The 14009-nt window shown below is 36.6% G+C and overlaps 2 protein-coding genes across 5 annotated transcripts; one reads left to right on the top strand and one right to left on the bottom strand.

The window, feature by feature from the left end:
- Positions 1 to 1118: 1118 nt before the first annotated feature.
- Positions 1119 to 4018, top strand: LOC121234809 (myb-related protein 2-like). 3 transcript variants are annotated; one of them, XM_041130917.1, is made up of 8 exons: positions 1119 to 1312; positions 1411 to 1627; positions 1723 to 1799; positions 2432 to 2489; positions 2622 to 2706; positions 2820 to 2889; positions 2987 to 3848; positions 3886 to 4018. In XM_041130917.1, exons 2-7 carry the CDS (start codon positions 1414 to 1416, stop codon positions 3752 to 3754), a joined length of 1272 nt encoding a protein of 423 aa, XP_040986851.1. In that variant the 5' UTR covers positions 1119 to 1312; positions 1411 to 1413; the 3' UTR covers positions 3755 to 3848; positions 3886 to 4018. The 3 variants fall into 3 exon arrangements, with proteins under 3 accessions (XP_040986851.1, XP_040986852.1, XP_040986853.1); XM_041130918.1 differs by having other exon boundaries at positions 1406 to 1627; XM_041130919.1 differs by having other exon boundaries at positions 1390 to 1627.
- A 24-nt stretch (positions 4019 to 4042) lies between these two features.
- Positions 4043 to 13580, bottom strand: LOC121234810. Of its 2 annotated transcripts, none has more exons than XM_041130921.1 (7): positions 13187 to 13580; positions 12056 to 12391; positions 11921 to 11971; positions 11630 to 11681; positions 11092 to 11150; positions 9020 to 9065; positions 4043 to 4405 (listed from the first exon to the last, which is right to left on the bottom strand). In XM_041130921.1, exons 2-7 carry the CDS (start codon positions 12122 to 12124, stop codon positions 4278 to 4280), a joined length of 405 nt encoding a protein of 134 aa, XP_040986855.1. In that variant the 5' UTR covers positions 12125 to 12391; positions 13187 to 13580; the 3' UTR covers positions 4043 to 4277. The 2 variants fall into 2 exon arrangements, with proteins under 2 accessions (XP_040986855.1, XP_040986854.1); XM_041130920.1 differs by having other exon boundaries at positions 13195 to 13580.
- Positions 13581 to 14009: the final 429 nt, after the last annotated feature.

Here is a 14009-nt window from a genome sequence, read left to right as displayed (position 1 = left end):
TGTCTCAGAAAACCCAATCTCTTGTAGTGTTGGGATCCCTTATGTGTGGCTCAACACTCATACTTAATATGAAGAAATTTATCTATTTGTTTTTTCAGTCACTGAACATTTAAAAATTAAACATGTTTAAAAGCTTATATTGACTTTTTAAAAAAAAATAAATAAAACTTTGAATTTAAAAAAAAAAAAAAAAAAAAAAAAAAAAAAAGAAGAGAGAGAGAGAGCTTATATTGACAAATGCAGCAACAAAAGCAGAGTAATCAAATAGAGCGAGAAAAGTTCATAGATTCAAACGAGAGAATCTCCAAAGCTAAGGCAGGAGTCGAGGGCAAGGAAAGTGCATGGTCCTCTTCAAGGCATGACTTGTCATGGTTATCATCAAATGCAAGTATGGAAGCAAGTACAACTCTTCTGTTTTCTTCTTACGGGGTCCCGGCCAGTTGATTACTAGGATTCGTCGGTGCCGGACTGGCTATCTTAATTATGCCAATTGAAGAATGCAAAAGTTTTGGGGCCCTCTTCTACTTTATATGCGTGCATGGACTGAATAAGTACCAAACTTACTGAAGGAGACAAGATCGAATGTATTCGTTATTCCATTCCTTGCCTCCAAACAATGTCCAAGGAGCACCTCCACCATTTTTTTCTTTCTTAACTAGATAATTCCATAGCTTGCAGGTGCTCCAGTCTACAGAATCTTCTTCTCAAGACAACAGCAATTGTGGATTCTCCTAATCCAAGCTGCTATAAAATTCGTCTCTTAATGCCTGGAATAAGATTCCTGCCTATGCCAGGCGGACTTATAATACGAACGCAAAACAGAGAGACTTTGTGGCGCATCAGTTCTGGTACCTAATACATGTACGTGTGAGGTGTCACAGAAAGTTATACCGCAGAAGAATTCCAATAGGTAGCAATTCTGGGAATGGAAAGTGGAGCTTGAGGACAGGACCCACAGTTAGTAAAGTAGGAAGGACAAAATCTATTTTCAAGTCACTGTAAATATTGCATTGGAGCAGGTACTCCATCGGCTCTAACAAAGATTCTATGCCTCGAAACCTCCATCTCGTGGCCCCCTACACCCGGCCCATGCATTTGCTTTATAAAGCCCGCGCCTTAGAACACCTTTGGTTTGTGGGAAGTGGGAGAAGGAGAAGGCAGACAAGCAGCAAGAGCAATTGTACGTACGTAGTTCTATTTATCTGAGAATCAAGACGCTGTCTTGTACCTGAAGAATAGAGTATCATCAAGCTCCAAAATTCAGGGCCATCATTTTGGATCAGGAGAAGAAAAAAGAAAGCACGCACAAAAGGTAAAACTAGTACTAATCTTGAGCACAACACTTCGGTTGCATGTTAGAGCCTCTACATCAAGATAAACTTATATCAGGTTTTTGTTTTTTAAGGACAGAAGATGTACCAGCATCACCAACATCAAGGAAAGAGCATCCACTCTTCTTCAAGATTAATGTCCACTCCTCCCGAGAGACATTTATTCCTGCAAGGTGGGAACAGTCCTGGAGATTCTGGACTTGTCCTCTCAACTGATGCTAAGCCTAGACTTAAATGGACCCCAGATCTACACGAGCGTTTCATAGAAGCAGTAAATCAGCTAGGAGGAGCAGACAGTGAGTAGTGTATATAACAACCTACGGAGAATGAGAGAGTAATTACAGATGATCAAACTTCAGCTAATTATTTACATATCATTCTTTCAATGCAGAGGCTACTCCAAAAACAGTGATGAAACTTATGGGGATTCCAGGACTCACCTTATACCACCTCAAAAGTCATCTTCAGGTGAATATCAATACTAGCCAACGTCACATATGAAAGTTTCCTAGTCTCATCTTTTATTAGGATTAATCGTAGAACCAATCCTGATATCTTTACGGCTTTGTAAAATAATTCCCAGGTGAATATTATTAAGTCATGTTAGCCAATTAAAAGCTGACACATGGACATTGTCCTTAAACTTATCATTGAAATAAAAATCAAAACACAAAATATCATTTTTAAATCCGAACATTAATTTATTTAAAACACTTAAAAAAAATTATTAAGAGTATTTCGTAAATTTGCACACTTGACTCTTCTCCTACCCAGTCAAGAGGGACACGTGGAGGCCCAAAGCACTTCATTTAATTTGGGCTTTTCAAGGGTTAAGGGAAGGAGTATTTTATGCTCAAAATACATGTCTTCGCAGATAAGATGAGAAAAGATAAGATAAAAATTAAAAATTGAATAAAATATTATTATAATATTTTTTTTAATATTTTTTTATTTTGAGATTTGAAAAAAGTTGAATTATTTATTTTATTTTATGTAGAAATTTAAAAAAAAATTGTAATAATTAGATAAAATAAAAATCAAAATTTTTGTAAAAATGAACTAGGCAAGAATAAATGCTAACTCTGCCTTGTTGCTAGCAGAAGTACAGGCTCAATAAGAATTTTCATGGACAGGCTAATAGTGCGGCCAGCAAAACAGGTAAGAGGACGATCTCATAAGATTCTGTCTAAACACTTTCAAGTATTTATTTACAAGCAAATTTAGAATTACAACGGACATCTTTCCTACGAAGCATTTGAGGTGAAACAAAATCTGACTCGTTGCATGTAGGTATGGCTGGACTGGGGTGTGACAGAGTATCTGAAGCAAACGGAACAACTTCGAACAATTTAAGTATTGGACCCCAGACAAACAAGTAGGAACACAATAGCATCTCACGCTCTTTATGTTCAGTTATCTATAAATCTATTGTTTAAAATCAGCTTCACTATTCAAATTCACTTTAACAACTAAAATTCTGAATTTCAGAAACTTACATATAAGTGAAGCGCTACAAATGCAAATTGAAGTGCAAAGAAGATTACACGAGCAACTTGAGGTATATGATACCAGAAATTTCAGTATATATGGGCATTTTTTGTTTTTGTTAAGGATTATTTAGCAGAATTCTGATCATCTGTCTGGAATTAAACCAGGTGCAGCGACACTTGCAGCTCCGGATAGAGGCTCAAGGAAAATACCTGCAGGCAGTGTTTGAAAAAGCCCAAGAGACACTCGGAAGACAGAACATAGGCACCGTGGGACTTGAAGCTGCCAAAATGCAACTCTCTGAACTGGTGTCCAAAGTATCCAATCAATGTCTAAATTCTACATTTTCAGAGCTGAAAGAGTTGCAGGGGTTGTGCCCCCAGCAAGCCCTAGCAACCCAGCCCACTGATTGTTCAATGGATAGTTGTCTGACTTCCTGTGAAGGGTCTCAAAAGGATCAAGAAATGCACAATAGGGGGATGGGGATGAGACCTTATTCTGTAAGTGCTTTCTTTGAGCAAAAAGAGATGTCTGAGGGCCACGTGATACAAAAGACAGAACTCAAGTGGTCTGAAGACCTGAAAGAGAGCATGCTTCATTCCTCGATGGTTAAAGATGCAGAAAGAAGAATGTTCCCTGTTGATAGAAGCTCCAACGATTTGTCCATGAGAATAGGACTTCAAGGAGAAAAGGGGAATGTCAGCAACAGCTGTTTTGGAGGAAGATTTAAAGGAAGGGACTTGGAAGACAATTTTCTAGACCGAATCAACAATAAGGCAGAATCAAGTAAACTAGAAAATGAGAAAAATGCCCAAGGACACAGAGTGCCCTACTTTGCATCCAAACTGGACCTAAATGCCCGTGATGAGAATGCTGTTGCTGCTGCTGCTGGAAGTCGCAAGCAATTCGACTTGAATGGATTCAGTTGGAGCTAAGAGCCAGAGGTATTAAACGAAGCGATAAGTAAAAGAGGCAAGGTTAGGTGATTAGATTTGCAGTCGGCTTTTACTCATGAGCGGCCCGCACGAGGTCTGATTGCTACATTATTTCATGGAAATCCAACCAGATATATCTCTTCGCCAAAAAGAACCATTTTGATATCATAATTCAAGCTTTCAATTGAGATAAAGCAACTGACGAATTAGCACTAACAATTATTGTCGACGGAAAACCAATTCAATTTTTAATTGCTTTCCCTAGACAGATTGCATCCATGGTCGAAATTTTATAATCCTTTCCTTTCATCTCCTTGATTTATTCATGCCAGTTTATTTACTTAAATAATAAATAATTATCAAACAAAATTTTTAACCCAATTAAATATCAGTATTCTATATAATCAAAAGAGCACACGGATGCATGCTTATGGAACTTCGCGGGGCACCTTACTGAAGTAGGCATCCACGTGTACTTGACCCCTCTCTCAAACTCACACAGAAAACAAGAAAGCAGATCTTATTAGAGAGTAGAGGAAGTTCGGGACTTGTGCAGCGTATCATCTTGCGAAGGTGGCGGCAATGGAGGAGTTGAGACGGCTGCATGATAAGATGAAGAAGCAAGTTGGGCTAGGGCGGGAACAGCACCACCTGCAGAATTTTTTCTAATAGTTTCATTAGAGATCCTTTGATGCAAGCAACATAGACGGTGCTATAGTAATCAGCTACTAGAACAACAAAAATCACAATAATCCTAATTTTCAAGAGATCTCAGTCCTTATAAAACTATTCAATCGGCATCAAGTAAATGCCTAACGTCCAAGCCACATCCAAACAAAAAGAAAAAATCTATAGTGTCAATTACAGCTGAAGTTCAAAGTTCGGTATACATCTTATCTAGCTAAGCACCTGGAATGCATAACAGCTTCACCCAGCATCAAGACAAAGATCCCTGGCAACACTTCCTAAGACTAGCTTTGTGTAATGCTAGTGTGAGCTCTCCAGCATTTCGTGGGGGAAAACATGAGGTCTTAAAAGTGTTTTTTCAATTCAAGTTTCTTTATCTTTCTACAATACGTAAATAAAATTGGGATCAATTATGACTTATCAAAAAAAAGAAAAAACAATACGTAAATAAAAAAGGGTTGTCCGAGATGGTATACCTATGAACACTAGGGACCGAATCGTATAACAAGTCGTTCAAGGATGAACCTCCAAACTACATACCAAACCACAATACATTTTTCAGCATTCTAGTAAAACCCTGACATCCTACTATTGGCACGAATAAAGGAACCCACTTACATCAAGGTGGACCCCTCCATATGGGAGAAATTCATGTCTAAAACATGATTATTGGTCTTATAATAACTCGCTTTTCTACCCAAGTAATTTTCTTGACAATATAAAACATGTCTTGATGATTTCAAAGATATTTCCAAGAAAAGTTATGAGGGCACCTATAAAGAAGATTCCTCAAATAAAATAGATTGGATTAATGTAAACTTAACTCCCATGTATTTAGGTTAAGTCACTCATCCATATAAAAACTATTTAGCATGCCTAATAGGCCCCAAACTTAAGCCCATCAATGACTAAGGGCTCGTTAGGGAAACATATCTCATCTCAAAATTTATTATAATTTTCTTTCCAAACATCACTCAAATACAAACACTTTTTAATTTCAAATTTTTAACTTTTTCATCTAATTATTACCTAATCATTATAACTTTTCCAAACTTTCAAACAAAACACAAAAAAGAATACTACTTTTTCAAATTAAATTATATTCTAACAATATTTTAACTTTATAATATTTTTATTCAATATTTTCTCTCATTTCCGAAAACAGGAAAAAAAAACTCTATTCACAAACCATTTCACTACTATTTACAGAATTCTCATTTGATCTCATTCCCCAATCATCCTGGGTCTGTTTGACAACACAACTATTCTAAAGTATTCTCTTATATTTTTTTCCCAAACATCACTAAACACATAACACCATTCAAATTCAAATCTGCAACCTTTTCATTTAATTATTACCTAATCATTAGAAATTTTTCACATTTCCAAACAAAACACAAAAAACAATACAACTTTTCCAAATTTCAAAAAAAAATTATATTAAAAAATTATATTCAAACAATTTTTTAACTTTATAATATTTTATTCAATTTCATCTCTCATTTCCCAAAACCCAATAAATATCTTAATTCAAATCATTTCACTACTATTCACATATATATTGAGATAGTCTAAGTATCTAAATGGGCCCTAAGAGGTCTCTAGAGTTTATTGGCATTGATGCACAAGGGTGTTTTTAGTTATGGTATAACAATTTTTTGAGCCATAAGTCATAAAAAAAAAAAAAAAAAAAAGGTGAAAATTGTCACTTTGATGGTATTGTAACCACCCGATCCTAAGATTAGGCCATAAGATAAGTTTTATGTATTTTTCATATAACTGCTACTACTACTACTATTATTATTATTATTATTATTATTATTAAGGTTTTATTTATTAAATATTAGTGGAAATATTTTTAACCCAAAATCTGTGTTAAGTTTTATCGGATGTAAACACTAGACTAAATCTCTAGTGATTTACCAGATTCTCTCTAAATGTGAAAAATGTGCCTAAGTTAGTTTTAACTACGTAGAATTTCATTTCAAATATTTCACCCTTCACTACATGTCACCCCGTCGTTATCCCTTTATTTTTGGTATGATCACCGATTCTTTCTTCTGCAAACTCCTTGAAGCTCTTTGATCGGGGCACATTCAAGACGGTTTCATCTATTTATTCCTTCCCCCCGTCTGTAAATTCAATCTCAGGAAAGCCTCAAGCAAATAACACAAACCAAGTATAGAAACCGACACAGCCTCTGTTCTTTCTCATCAAAACAGAGCACAACCGTGAAGGCCAAAGCTCTGATTCGACCACCCCAATTAGAGCACCACCGTAAGCCAACAGCCAGCCACATCTCTTCCACCCCATGTCGACTTGCATGCCGAGAACCACTGTAGGAGGACCCATACATGTAAACCCAAACCCCCACAACCTATCGCACTGCAAACCACCATCACCCACATTCCTCCGTTGCGACTCCACGCTGCCCACAACACGCCAACACCACCATCGGCCACCTTAGAAGACATCGGACAACCCTCAGTCGCCAAGGCATGCCACAGCAACCACAAACGTGAAGCCTGAAGCCTCTGCTTCTCTTGCACAGTATCCACCTCAAGATGTTGAAAAACCACTCGGGAAGCCACAGAAACTGTTGTATGGTTCACTTCCTTCAGCCTCGCACCGCCACGGTAAGCCCACGACCGTCGCTACCCTCCTCCCTCTATTCCTTTCGGCTTGACAGATCACACACTCTCTCTCTAACTCTCGTTTTCTCTCTCGGCGTCGCACCACCTTGCCCAGAGGACCACCTAGTCGCATCGCCTTCCCCAGCCACCCAGAGCCGCCACAAGTCAGCTTCTTCTTTCAGTGAGTCCCCTGCTTCGCATGCCTCTCGCCGTTACCCTCTGTTTCTCTACAAATTATAAGTTGTGTTTTTAGGTTTTTCAGTTTACTGCAGGTGATAATAGATTACTTTTATGCCCTTAAAACCCTTGCTTTGAAGGCTCCCATAAATCATCTTGAAGAAACCTTTTGGAGTATTTTAAATTGGACTTGCCTTAATTGTGGGCTAGGCTTGAGGTTAATTAGACATGTATGATTGTGATAGATTTGTATTTTAAATTGGGCTTGATTTTATTATGTTTCAGTAACTGTTTTAGTGATTTTTATTTGGCTTAATATTTTAAGTTGAGGTCAGTTTCACTTAAATAAATATGAGCAATTAGACTTAAATTATTACAGAAAGCATTTAAAGAAATTAAAATATTTTTATACCATTGAGCCTATTATTTTTATTTCAATTGACTATATGACTAGATTTTTATGTTATATTTTAAATAGAAAAAATTTAAGGAATATGTTATGAATTTTGAATAATTATGTTAAGAAAGGAAACTTATTTTTAGAATTGGGGTTTTTATGACTTATTTAAAATAGCCCAAGTATTCTACTAAATTATAATATATTATTAGTATTTAAGTAATTTAAAACATCAAAATTTATTGATTATGGTGTTAAACAAAAGATTTATTTGACTATCTTCTAGATTATAAATTTAATTAAGTAGGATATTAGTACATGTTCCTAGACAGATTTAGTGATAGTTAATACTGCGTATAGGTAACGAGCTACTAAATGAGATTCAAGAAGAAGCACAGCAAGGTAAGTAATTTGATCACAAATAAAGATCACAGTTCAGCTTATATAGATTATTATTAACGCCAGTTATTTGACAGCCATTTTTATGTACCAGTCATGTCATATGCAAACATGTCATCCAACATAGCATATGATCATGATTCATGTCATTCCGCAACATGTTCAAATTCAGAAATTATAATTATATATATATTATGTCATGCATCTCATGTGCATAAGACACATAAGTTATCTTAAGTTCAAGTGCAAGATAAGATTAGATCAGTTAATCAGATGACCATTTAGATGAATGGTATCAATGCAGTTCAGATCAGAGTGGATGTGCAAGCCACGGACTCAAGCATGGTCCACCATAGCATGCCAAAATACTATCAGTGGCTCCCCTCGCGGCATCGGGACGTGAGGCCGGTGCATAACCTCGCACACAGGGTTAAGTGTGTTGGCCAGTCGGATCAGTCAGTTAAATCAGATCAATTAGTTAATTCAGATAAATCAAGCATACATAAACATCAGTATGAACAGTCATGATTTTAAACTCTTAGCATGAAAATTTTTTATGAAAACCTTATATTTATTATGTTTACGTTGTGATAGATTTCTTTCTGAGTCTTCAACTCATTTTAGTTTATTTCATGTTTTTAACCACCCAGGTGAGAATGATGAACACGAGCAGACAAGTTAGGATTAGAATGAGCAGTTGATTTAGTTTCAGACCTTCAAGAATAAAATTTCTCTTATGACATAAATTTTATTCAGTTTATTCATTTAATATTTTTTGAAGTCATTTTATTAGATATTTTTTTTTATAAAATAAATCTTAAGTTCATTTATTAAATATGAGATCTCTTGCCAGGCTTATTTTATGAAAAACACGTGACACTCCTAGCCTACGGGAATAGGGAGTTACATGTATTGAGATCATTAACATATTAAAAAGACTACAAAAATTGACGTGTGAGCTAAATGTCTGACCTAACAATCCTGCACACGCGGAAGAGAATACTATCACAGGTGGTGCCTGCAGTTGAACAATGAAGTTTTAGGTTCAGAACAAAGTATGCTTCAACAATATCTAGCCAAAACACATGAAAAAATACGAAGAAAAAAATAGGATCATCGTAAGCATCCAAAATTATGCAGTTGTGTGTGTGTGTGTGTGAAGAACATCTATTATTAAAACCAATATAATCTACTCAACAACTCGGCAAATTCTTATCCTAATTAGGATGGCAGCAATTCCTTTATGCCACTCAACCCTATCCAAAGTCATACCCCCATTTACCTCTCAAACAACCAACATGATATATCACTTCTCTAAAAAATGAACAAAATTAATGAGCACCAACATGACACTAAGCCAAAACATAACTATCAAAAGACTATAAACTTCACACCATGAGATATCATGCTCCCTTTTTCTTTTTTTTCTTTTCCTTTTCCAAGATAATAAAGAATGTCACAAAAACAATGTTTAAAAAAAGCTTTTCTTTTTTTTCGGATGAGGTATGAGTCATATGACCCTTGGGTCAACAAATCACAAAATTTGCTTGTGCTAACATATCATGATGCCAAAAGCAATATACCCATGGTTGAGCCAAATGGATGTTGTGATCGAGGGGGCGAATCACAAGATCATAACAAATACATTAAACTTAATCATGCGATAGCCCCATGGGTCTTGATTCTAGGAATGCAGAGTAACAACCTTGACAAAGAGGTCACAATGAGATGATGACCAACAAAAATCAATGAGCTATAGAGGACTTGTAAGTCATAACTTGAAAAGCATAACATCAGCTTTGAGAGCAACAAGCAAGCCCCTAGTGGCCCCAGGTAATCAAATCAGTTGATAATTTTAAGGTTTTTCAAAATCCAACAAACATTGTCCTACCCGAGAGATAGGGTTATCAGCATTTTATTTCTTATCTATGAATGTGCCATTGATCACAAGTACACAAATGCACAAAGAGGTGATCCATGCAAATCTATCCTGGATACATAATTGGAAGCAAATCTAAATAATTCCTTTGTTGTGCTGATCGCCACAAGCAAGCTCACATCCCTTCACCATTCTATCCTAGCCCTGATGTTTCATTCACCCCCTGCCCCCCGCCCCCCCCCCCCCCCAAAAAAAAAAAAAAAAAAAAAAAAAAAAAAAAAAAAAAAGAAATCGTTCATGTGATCCCATTCCGAAGACACCTTTTTGTGGTAATCCCCCAATTTGTGGTAACCTATGGCGTTGCCACAGGCATACCCTAAGGCATCACTTGTTTTCAGAGATGAGATGAGATAAGTTGAGATTAAAGTTAAAAAGTTGAATAAAATATTGTTAGAATATATTTTTTAATAGTATTTTTGTTTTGGGATTTGATAAAGTTGAATTGTTTATTTTATTTTGTGTGAAATTTGGAAAAGTTATAATAATGAGATGAGAGGTTTTCAAAGTTTTGGATTTTAGTCTTGAAAGCAAACTAGGCCTAAGTTGCATACCGCCAAGCAAACCAAAGAGAAGGAGAAATTTAATAGAGGTGTAAAAAGGTAAATAAGAGCACATGCACTTACCCAGAGACACCTCCAACAATAAACAAGCAATTTATTGTGTATATATTGTGGTCAAATTCAATTCCCCCATTTTGGCTAAATCGGTTAAAAAAAATTATGAAAAAATATATTAAATTAAAGACCCACAAACACACTGCACACAGGCATCTCTACATGTATATTGTATATTGACATTATTTCTGGGACCCATACACGGTTATCTATTATTAAAGACTAACATAGTTTGCCGGACACCTTGTTTCCTAAGAGGTCCATTATTAGAGAGAAACATAGTTCATGGACCCCTTGTTTCCTAAGAGGTCTAGCGCTATTTTCATAAAACTCCTATAAAAAACACCATGAAAATTTCATGAAGATTTTAAGATTTTAACATACACCCTCAAAGCATAGGCATGCAAGGACTTCACGAGAAACAAAACCACAAGAAGGAAAAAGAGAGAATTAAGTAAAAGCACTCGTTACGAAAGCATTGAGAAGCTTACACCAATGAGAAAATGCAACCACATAGGGCCTTTTACACATCTCCGGACTATTGGCATCACTGAAATGGCAAATAAACAAATAAAGACAATAAATCTAGCCTGGATCAATGTCACGCCCCCAAAAATAATGCATTAACTTGCTCACTAAGTCCATATATATGCACAAAAGTCAAATATTGCATAAGAAGACAGAGATAATGGTTGATTTTCAAATCATAAATGTGTTACCATCAATTGAATATTTAAACATTAAGCTTTGTGGTTCATGTTCACGATTACATATAGATACATGTGTGGGTTAAAATAGTGTTCAACTTCATACTTGTAAAACCCATTTACCTCTTGTATACCATCTTGTGTACTTGGGTTATACCTATTCTTATTAATACGATCGTTTACTTATCAAAAACAAAAATTACTCACCAGAGAAACAAAAATCATCATGTAGAGAAGAAAAACAGATATATCAAACATCTAATGAATAACAAGCTATATAAAGAATAAAAAAAAAGTAAAAGAAAGGGTCGGGATACGGTACCGTGGTTGAATCCATAAAATGCACTAGTTGTACCACCAACAGCAGAGCCAATCTGCGTCACAAAAAAAAAAAAAACATTATTAAAAGCCAGCACTCAAAAATAAGAAGAGATAGTCAAAGAAGCTTATTGAAATATTTTATAATTGTGGCAAGTCACAGGTGGGTATGTGAAAATAGAAGATGATCTAAACAGACCTTTGACTAAGATCCTCAAATTGTCTAATTATCATAATTTAGGTGAGAAAAACAACCAAATTGGTTATGAAGGACAAAAGGGTATGAGAAAAATACCATGGAAAAGCTATCCCTGATAAGAGGTGGAACAGTCCACTGACTAGTTTCCTGCAATCAAAAGGCCGCAGGAAATTGAATTTTGAAGCAGAAACAGTGAAGAGATAGAGGAAAGATAGAGGAAAAGGCACGAACCATCTCCTTGGAAAGGGGGCCTGCGCAGTGATGGCATCTCATATTGCTAACATGCTTTGACTCCCCCATAATTCCCTTCTAAATACTCCCTCTCCCTCTCTCTCTCTCTCTCACTCTCTACCCCTCTCCCAGACTAAACCCCTAGAGACCCCAAATAAAATTGAAAAATGATTCTAAAGCCTTCCCACTTAACACACCTCACACAACCTCCACCTCAGCAACGTGTATATTGTCCATTTTACCCTTATTTCAAAAAGATGGCTTCTTTCTCCACCAGCTCATATTTCGTGCCTTCCACCTTCGGTTCTCCAGCAGCTCCTTCTTCCTTCGGTTTTCCTTCAGCTGTTCGACACAACACAACGCAGCAAAACACAACCGAAGCAAGTCAGGAGAAGCGTTAAGCTTAAGACTTTGATGAGCACAACACCACAGAAATTTGCAGTTAACCGATAAATAAGAAAAACTTTTTTTATGGCCATTGGGAGGAGGGAGGACCTCTCAATGGCCATTTCCCAGTGCTTGAGAAACCTTTGTTGGAAATAAAATAATGCCGTATTGAAAATGGGTGGGATATTCCGCTATTGGAAAGGCTTGTGGGTTATCATAAAGCTTATGATTTGTATCAGTTTTTTTTTCTTTAAAGCCTAACATGAACACAGTTCATTCGGAAAAAAAAATGAGAACAACAGCAACGATGAAGAATTCGAACACAGTTCAAGTTCAGCAAAAATTCACAGTTTCAATACCAACATTTACGCAAAATGCCCAGCAATTCCACATTGAACCTAAAATCATTTCAATGCCCATTTTCCAAAACAACAAACAAAGAAGCTATAGAAGCAGATATACTCATCAAATGCAAAAGATCTTGCCTGCTCGCAAAATACTCGTGTTCCCGTGAGGGATGGTTTTTTTTTTTTTTTTTTTAACATAAAAGCCTAACATAAAAAATAAAAAAAAAATTGAGAACAACAGCAATGATGAAGAATTCAAACACAGTTCAAGTTCAGCAAAAATTCACAGTTTGAATACCGCCATTTACGCAAAATACCCAGCAATTCCACATTGAACCTAACATTATTTCAATGCCCATTTTCCAAAACAATAAACAAAAAAGCTATAGAAGCAGACCTACTCACCAAATGCAAAAGAGCTTGCGTGCTCGCAAAATACTCGTGTTCCCACGAGGGATGGTTGCTTCGGGTTGGACAAAGTGTTACAGGGAGGGATTGTTGCTTGGGTTTGGATTTTCACAAGCTCGGATGGGCTTGGGTATTTTTGGTTTCAGATTTGGGGTGATTGTGGTTTCAGAATGGGGCATGGAAGAAGATGATGGGAAGAATGGACGGAGTTTCTTCGATTACAAGGGTCTAGGGAAGGATTTCGGTTTCTGTGATACGGCCGCCGGCGACAGCTTGGCCAGGGAGAACTAGCGGCGGCGGCACGAAGAAGCTTCGGGAAGATGATGTAAGGGGTTCACGTGGGGGCATTCGGGATCTGAAGTGTTAACTGAAGTGGTGTGCGTGTGAAGTGAAGTGAAGTGCAAGTGAGGTGTTGACTGAAGGGGTTGGGCTGGGCCCAGCAGACGTGGGCTTATGGGGACTGTCCCTGGGCCGTGTGATACAGCTTTGTTTTGTTTATTTTGTTGTCTTGCTTGTTTATTTTGTTTTTCAGTCTGGGTTACATCAGGATGTGCAGTACAGGGCCTTTTATTATATATAGGGTTTCTTCTTATAAAAGGCGCCGTAATGTAGCTTTCTTTTTACGCAAAAAAGTAATGAAAACCTGATTTTCTCCTCTCTCATTCTCTAAACTTTTTCTAGAAAAGAATCTCTCAGGAAAGCTTTTATGAGTGTGTGAAATATCAGTGTTACAATTTCATAAGTAACGATTTTGGTTTCATGGGTTTCAGAATGAGAGTTTCAATTTGAAGATGGGAAGGAAGAGGGGATTG

This window comes from Juglans microcarpa x Juglans regia, chromosome 6D, assembly GCF_004785595.1.
Source record: "Juglans microcarpa x Juglans regia isolate MS1-56 chromosome 6D, Jm3101_v1.0, whole genome shotgun sequence".
Lineage (NCBI taxonomy): Eukaryota > Viridiplantae > Streptophyta > Magnoliopsida > Fagales > Juglandaceae > Juglans > Juglans microcarpa x Juglans regia.
The sequence above is the reverse complement of the archived record's forward strand: the minus strand, read 5'-3'. Positions and strand labels throughout refer to the sequence as shown.